Raw genomic sequence first — 8,362 nt, forward strand, 5'->3', positions numbered from 1 at the left:
ACGCATTAAAATGGCCGAATACGCACGGAAAATCGCTCATGTGTGAATGGAGTTTCACAAGAGAGTAAAGATTGGAGTTGCCGCCTGTTGGGGAGGGAAGAGTAATTGCCTTTTGTAGTCTGCTTCTGTATGAGTAGAGTCCCTTCAAAATAATGCAAGTTAAAAATTCATAGAGAGTAAAGAAAATAAGATGAACGTACCCATCGAGATGCGCTGCCGGTTTTGTTGTTCTTAATTTTGTAATAGAATGAGAAGAAGAAAGATCATAAATTACACAAGGCATGAGGTACAAGGCAGAGTTAAGTTGAGCACACAGCATTGCTGAAAGAAAAAAAAAAAAGGGTAACAGATTTCTCCATTCACAGCAAACAGCGGGGATTGACGAACCTCCTGCTGTGAGCTTTATATGACAATGGTGGGTGTGCTGCTGTCAGAATACTCAGACAGTGACAGCAGCTGATTGGCTGCCGTCACTGTAAACTTGAAGATTTTCCATCCGGCTCCTTTGATTTTCTAAATGAAGGATGCTGGAAGGAAGGGTGCCGACAGGGGGACACACTGAGTGAAAATCTCAGTGTGTATGGCCAGCCTTACAAATGTATAATATTGATAGATGTGGGCGTTACCTAGGGTGGTCAGCATTAAAATGCAGTCTATGAACGCCCACTCCTCAAGAATTACATCCACCCATCAAGGCATTGTTAGATGTTACACAACTCCTCCTAAGATCTGACCCACTGCTTGCATCAGGGCCCAGTCAATGTTATTGTTCTGGGGCCCCAGGAGTCTGTGTCATTTCTCTAGAACTCCACGAGCCAGTGTCATTGTTCTGGGGCCCCAGGAGTCTGTGTCATTTTTCTAGAACTCCACGAGCCAGTGTCATTGTTCTGGGGCCCCAGGAGTCTGTGTCATTTTTCTAGAACTCCACGAGCCAGTGTCATTGTTCTAAAGGGCTCGGGAGTTCACGTGTCATTATTCTGGGATTCCTAAGCATCTGCCTATCATTGCTATGAGACCCCCAACGTCCATCATTGTTCTGATAACTCGTGTCAGCATTTTTGGAACCTGCAAGTGGAAGTATGCAATTATTCTATCATTCTAATGTTGTAAATCTGTTCTGGGCCTCTCAAGTGTCAGTCAGTCAATGACCATGAACATAGACGTCAAAGTTTCATTGTTCTTGGGCCTTCAAATGTCACTGTGTCCTTATTTTGTGTCCGGGAACCAAGGGTACTACCTCACCCAGGGGCTGCCAGGTACAGTGTAGTGCACAGGGTCTCCCTCGGCTTGGCAGGACTCCTGCTGACAGGGTTGCGGGTGCGCATGCGTGATGTGTGCGGCAGACAGGCTGCGCCCGCATGCATGGAGGCGCGCGCAATCCACCCGCGGCATCAATGTTGTCGGGTATTGGTCTAGCTGGAGGAGGTTCCTGACATACACTGTCCGTTTTTACCTCCTGCCATTGGCTCCTGGTTGTATGAGCGAACGGGGGCGGTCCCAGTTCCCACTGGGTATATATTCCAGGCAGAGCCTTGGCTTGTTGCTGAGTTATTCTGCCTTATGGTGCAATTACCTAGCCTCTTGAATCTGATACTGCTGCAGCTTCCTGACCCTTCATCTGAACTCCTGGTTATTGACCCCTTGGCCTGTCCTCCCACTCTTGATCCTAGCCACCTGCCTCGACCCGGACTGAACCTTGACTACGCTCTTTGGAATTGCCCCCTTTGTACCTAGTTGCGGATCTCATACGGTCGGTTTCCTGCCAGTGGGTTCCACTCCATGTCTTGGGCCAGTGACACCCCTGACATTTTGGGACCTCTAGGTGTTGACATGTCACTGTTCTGGGACCTCGAAGGATCAGAGAGGATCTATCGACCCAAGTCTAAGCCAGCCTCCGTTTAATAATGACATCCCAGTCCAGTATTTTGGGATTCCGTTTGTCAAAATGAAGGACGCACAGATGGATCACAAACTTACATGAAAAACTGGGAGCCGTTTGTGTGCTTTCCACGGTTTGCCATGGACAAGAGGAATGCGCGGTCATGCTTGAGAATAAAATTTTCATCTGTAAGAAGAAGAAAAGAGAGAAAGAAAAACAAGAAACAGAAAAATAAAACGGTTAGTAGTTTGCTAACGAACAGAGAATCAGAGTAATGAATACACAAAGAAGCTTCAAAGACCAGCTATGGTGTGTGTGTGTGTAGAGGAGAGCGGACAGTGAGGAAAGCATTGACTGAACACGCTGTACTGACATCGGTGATCGGTAGTAGTTATTTCCCTCTATAAAACCGACATTCTCCTCCCTGCCGCGCAAGAGGTTAGCCAAACACCGAAAAACAAAGCAGACGTGTAGACAGAGGAACGTTACATGGATAATATGTTCTAGAAGAAGAGGTGCTGTCGTACAGCAGACCCTATGTGCTGTTATAGCGTCCCAGAGACCGATCCTCAAAATTCTGAAAAGCTTGCACATTGTAACTGCGCCGGGTGTCTTGTTTTGTGACAGACTTGTGAAGGTACCCAAAGACATCAGAAGGACGCCATTAGACATGGTCGCTTATCGGATTGTGCGTGGAGTACAAATGATTGCAACAGACTATAAAACCCAACTGACTTCAGTTCAAATCATCTAAATACAGTCTAGGTCAGGGGTAGGCGACCTCGGCACTTCAGATGTGCAGCAACTACAAATCCCAATAAGGATTGCAAGACTGACAGCCACAGGTGTGACTCCCAGAGACAGATGCATATTGGGATTTGTAGTTTCACCTGAGCTGGAGGACCAGAGTTGGCTTACCCCTGTTCTAGATGCATTATGTTTGAAGGCCTACAGTTCATTTTTGAGTAGAAAAGTCTTGCCCCTGCCAGCATGCTACAGTGGAGGACCCTTGCCCTCTGTGAGGAAGCGGTGATCTCTCAGTAGAGGTCAGTCACATTCAATGGCTGGGGTGAGGCTGCTCTCACCCCAGGGAAGTCGGAGATAGTACCAGACCAAGGAACTAAGGCCCCTTTCATAAGGGATGATCAGGAGGGGGATGCGTGCACGGATCCTCTCCTGATCAGAGCAGTATGGAACAGATGTTACTGCTGTGACATCCGTGCTAGTCCAAGTTACCGGACCGCATGTCGGTCTATGGGGAATCGGATGCGATCCGACATGTGTCCCTTTAAATCAGATTACCGGTGTCGGGGGGTTGCGGGGGGTAACCCGGTGTAAATGGATGCCTGTCTGTTTACATACGGCTGCCCGTAGACTAGCATTGGGCATCCAATCGGGTCCGCATGAAAAACTGACAGGTGGACCCGATCGGACCACCCGTGTGAAAGGGGCCTAAGAGTCCAAAAGATAAAAAGAAAAAAAACTGATACAATTCAGAACAGTTACTTTTGTCTTCTAATTTTACCAGTCTAACTTATATACAGTACATGGGCAACATTCGCTTCCAGTTATTCCGAAGCCCGCAGAACAATGATTACTGTAACAAATACGTTTTCATAGAGATGCATTTAGTAACTCTATTCACTTATACAGAAATCACGGATAAAGGTCCACACACACCTTGCGATAATCGTACGATAATCGCAGGAAATCCCGCAATCGTATGATTATCGTAAGGTGTGTGGAAGCCGTGCGACCTCTACTGCTGTAAGGTCGCACGACTTTAAACTTACAAACATGTTCGAAAACCCGCCGAGCATTGTACGATGTTCGGCAGGTGTGTAGCATGTTCGTAAGATAAAAGCCGGACGGGCCGGTGTGCGCAAGCGCACACTGGCTGTTCGGCATTGTGGTCATCGGAAGCCCGCCCCTCAGGGGGCATGGCTTGCGATCATCGCAAGTACGATCTGCCTATGCAAGATAGGCAGATCGTACGTTTTTTTTTAAGTACCTTACAACCATCGCTAGACAAAAGCCTTGCGATGGTTGTAAGGTGTGTGCCCAGCATAACAAAGAGGGTTTTGCCATAGATTGTTATACATTTTATATCAGTTATACGTTTTGTTTTTTTTACATGGGAGAGATATACATTATTTTAAATAATTTTTATGAATGTTTTAATGATATTTTTTATTTTATTATTTAAAAAAAAAAATTTGATTGAGTTTATTATTTTATTTCAGTTGTCTTTTCCTAAAGTGATCTGTTTTCTATATGTTAGATGGTATACAGTCACTATATGGTGGATTTTATCAGTTTGTATTCTACAATTTAGTGGTTTTTATATGTTACTCAGATTATCATATTTGGTCATATTTTATTTGTATGCAGATGGAATAAATGATTGTGATTTGTTTTTATCATGATCATCTCTGAATTGGTGCTGACACTGTCCTTTCTGGAGGGGGGCTACTTTTGTTCCCCATGTTCCCTGTGTGTGTTGTAAAGTAGTCACCGCTCCAAGCTCACTCCCAGGATGGACTACAATCTCATGCTAAGTTTACTCATTTGTTTTGAGATTGTAGTCCATCCCGGGAGCGAGCTTGGAGCGGTGACTACTTTACAACACACACAGGGACCATGGGGAACAAAAGTAGCCCCCCTCCAGGAGTAAGGACAGCGTCAGCACCAATTCAGAGATGATTGAAGGATCTACAGCCGAGTGATACACACATAAGATACATTGAGTGAAATTTATCAAAACTGGAGCAGCTGTGCACGGCGACCAATCAGCTTCTCTTTTTCATTTCCAAATCTTAAGTGAACAAACTGAAGAGAGATGTTGATTGGTTGCCATGGGCGACTGCTCAAGTTTCTTTCTGCACCAGTTTTGATAAATTCCCCCGTATGTTGTTAAAAATTAAGATACTTGAATGTATTTTTTAGGATTACACTCCTGAGTTTAGTGTCACTTTAACACCAGTGTTACAAATATTTGGACTCTTAGTTCCTCGGTCTGGTGCTCTCAGACTTTCCTTTACCAGCAAAAGAAAAAAAAAAGAAGAAAAACTGATGCACGAGAACACCTTTATGGAGACGAGGAGAGAGGGAGGTGTGCTGTAGTCCAGGAAGAACTCAGTAATGGCTGCATTACTGCAAGGTGCATAACACGCAGCATAGGACAGCTTAAAAGAGAACTATGGGGTAACCTTTTTTTTCCCCATAGTTCTCTTAAGGGTGACGGGAGGACATATACTAACATCCTACCGTGACCCAAAGCTTAGTATATAGCTGGCTATTGCTCACTATATACTGAGAGCACCGCAATACTGTTGAGATCCACCCAGCTGTGTGAGTGACAGCTGGCTCTGCCTATCTGGAGGCAGAGCCAGCTGTGCCCGCCCCCTCTGCCGTCCGTTCCTCCACTCAGCGCTGGAGGATCGGAGAGGGGGGAATCCCTGCAGAGAGCCGTGACTGTCAGGGAGATGATCGGAAAGAGAGCGAGCGACGGTATGTGTTCACTCACTTCCCGATCTGTAGAGCCGGCGTGTGACCGTTTCATTGTCACACGTCGGCTCGAACTATGAGGTTGAGGGAAAATCACTCGCCTCATAGTTCTCCTTTAAGTTTGAGTGGGTCCTCAGAGGGGATTTTCCCTCCTCTAGATCCCTGTTGGCCTAATGGACAGGAAATAAAGATTAATCACTGAATGGGACAAAAAGATGATTGATTCCCCCGTCCAAGCTAGAGGATAGATAGAGGACTCTCTCTGCCATATTCTGTATTCTGACAGCTCACACCCGTGGTTGTCAGAATATCCAAGACTGCAGCTAGTCACTGTTTGGTTCACAATTTTCCACCCGGCTCCTTTGACAAAGTCAAGGCCATCCACAAATCAAATTTTGTCCGATTCAGTAGGAAATAGCTGATATTTGATCTGAATATGGCCAGCTTTCCTCTATCGACCCCCTAGCTTTATATATACTTTAAGTAGCACAATGTGAATCCCAAAATCAGCAACAGATCTCCTCCTCCGTGCTGTGTTCTAGATCCAACACAGAGGCTCGTCTATGATTTAGGTGTATGGCTTGTACAAGCTCTCCTGCAACATTGACTATGTCACCTGTTATCACAGAAGGAGTTTCTCTCTGTAACCCGGAGATATCGCACAAGGCTGCTCTCCAGGTGGAATCCTATTCAGCAAGCGCAGCTATATCTCAAGGCAACAGACATAGCAAGTTTAAAAAAGTCAGTCCATAGAAAAGCATGATTTCAGATACAAGAAGAGTATGGTGGGTAGGGTTATCCATGGGTTCCTGGTAGGTTCTGGCCCCCTTTAGGGGCCAGGAACACACCGCAGGCCACTTGGGCTTCAGGAGTCAAAGCACGCCACAAAAAAAGTGGTCAAGATCCTGGAAAAAGGGTGAAATGGGTATAAACGCCAAGCCAAGCAGATCTGCATCAAGAGGGAGACTTCTGACCCAACGGCCATCCGGTCAAGATGACAAAACAACAAATGATAAGCTGCTCCTGGACGGTAAGGAGCACAATCTAAACCGAGGGAGGTGGTAGGTGGAAGGGGTTCTTCAATGTTCAGTATGTGTAAAGGAGGAACCAATCATCTCTCTGGTCGCTGTTCTGGAAGATGATTTGGGGAAATCAGTTTTCGGCTGGAATGACTCTTCAAAAAGGAAAAAGGCCACGTTGCCAGAGGGCCAGTACAAGCCAACAGAATCTATTCCTCCAACGTTGGGTACTCCAAGGCCTACGTGTGGAAAAAATGTGGAGACCAACACCATCCTTCATAGACTGTCTTTGGAAAACAAAAGCGGAATACATTTCTTGGCAGAACAATACAGCGGTGTGTCAGATTTCCCAGGAATAGAAATGTTCGAGAAATGACATTATACGGCAAACTAGAATGGAAAGAAAGGCTAAAGGAGCATCCAGGTGTGTGCACTTACCTATTTCAGTACACTGTTTAGAGAAAACAAAAAAGAAAGCCTTCAGTGGGTACAGACCTTGCCAATATGGCCACAGCAGTGTAGAAGCAAAGAAGTCGGACTACCCCTCGCTAGCACACGCAGACTTAGTTACCCCGGGTCAGTTACCTAACAACATGCACAGCTACAGACTCATATCAGTTCTTTTAACCCTTTGTTGGTAGTACAGATTGTATTTTGATGGCCACAGACGCAGCGACTTTTCTGCCGATACAACAGAGGTTATTGACATTCTGCTTCAATGGATTTAAAAAAAGAAGTTTGCAAATGTGCCATAAACCTCCCAAATTTACAGAATCTATTGACAAATAACCTTCCAATATGCGAGAACACGTCTTTTGTACATGAACCTATTCACAAAGCCAATTATTCAAGTAGCTGGCTTTTCATCATGAAAGATTGCAGCCCAAGTAAAGACATCTCTGTATCCCTTTCTAGTCCTTTAGCCCTGCATTGTATTTGTTGCTTTAATAACTTAATTGTTTAGTAAAAATGCTGCTTCCTGATCTCCCCCTCCTGTGCTGGCAGAGCTGAGTAGCAGCCACACCCCTCAGTACCCGTGTCGATCCTGCAGTGAAGGGGGCGTGTCTTACCACGTCTATTACATTACTGAGTGCATTGTGTCTAAGTCCTGTGCCTACCGGATTGCACGTTCACAGCTGCTGTAAAAGCAAAGAGAAGGTTCTTAGTACAAAGTCTGACTGCATAAATCTGGGATCTTCAGTTGAGCTTTTATTAACTCAGAATATGTGCTGCAGCCTTCACATTTTACCTTTCGAGCACAATGATGAAAGCTGCTGCTATACTAACGATACACTTCAGGCAAGCAGCTAAATACAAAGCTGAAATACATATGTGAGCCGCTTTACCTGCCATAGATTTGAAATTCTGTTCAGCTAGTTTTGGGTTCCTGGCACCACTACCTAGACAGCACAGGCAGATACCAGGCCTTAAAGACATAATAAACCCTAATTCTCAGGGTAACGCTAACATACGCCACTTCTTTGCATTTGAAACATTGCCGTTCCTTTACAACTGGTCCCCTTATTGCTTCTGGTTCAAGGGTTGCTCCGTGGCTTGCAGGATCCTAAAAACGCTCCCCCCCCCCCCATAGCCCCCCTTTCATGCATGCTCCCTGGGAAAGGAAAATGCTCTGTGTGCAGCCTGAGCTGATTACACACAGAAGACATGCCTCTATCCTTCCTTCAAGGGCAGCCTTGGGAGCCGCTGTAGATCACTTGCCTTCAATGAGCAGAGGCGTGTCTTGCATGCGTTTCCTCTAAGGCGGTCTCTGCTTGTTGGCGCCCTCACATTGGCCACTTTTTATGAATGACTAGGCATGTATGTGCACTGGTGCTATGAATGGTGGGTCATGTAGTCTGGAGGAATGTGATTATATGGCTAGAAATTACATTATGCTTGTCCGGTGTCCAACTGGAAGCTTGGAGAAGTGGTGCTCAGGAAGACGGCAAAAACTGTT

The 8,362-nt window shown here is 45.7% G+C and overlaps 1 protein-coding gene across 1 annotated transcript in view; it reads right to left on the reverse strand.

The window, feature by feature from the left end:
- Positions 1-8,362, reverse strand: part of NKTR (natural killer cell triggering receptor) — a 47,434-nt gene that overhangs the window by 24,522 nt on the left and 14,550 nt on the right. Inside the window, exons 6-7 of the mRNA XM_018558649.1 lie at positions 1,978-2,065; positions 201-230 (exon numbers count right to left, since the gene is read on the reverse strand). Coding sequence (XP_018414151.1) covers positions 201-230; positions 1,978-2,065 — 118 coding nt within the window. The remainder of the gene's footprint in view (positions 1-200; positions 231-1,977; positions 2,066-8,362) is intronic.

This window comes from Nanorana parkeri, unplaced genomic scaffold (genome assembly GCF_000935625.1).
Source record: "Nanorana parkeri isolate BGI_ZX_2015 unplaced genomic scaffold, ASM93562v1 scaffold351, whole genome shotgun sequence".
NCBI lineage: Eukaryota > Metazoa > Chordata > Amphibia > Anura > Dicroglossidae > Nanorana > Nanorana parkeri.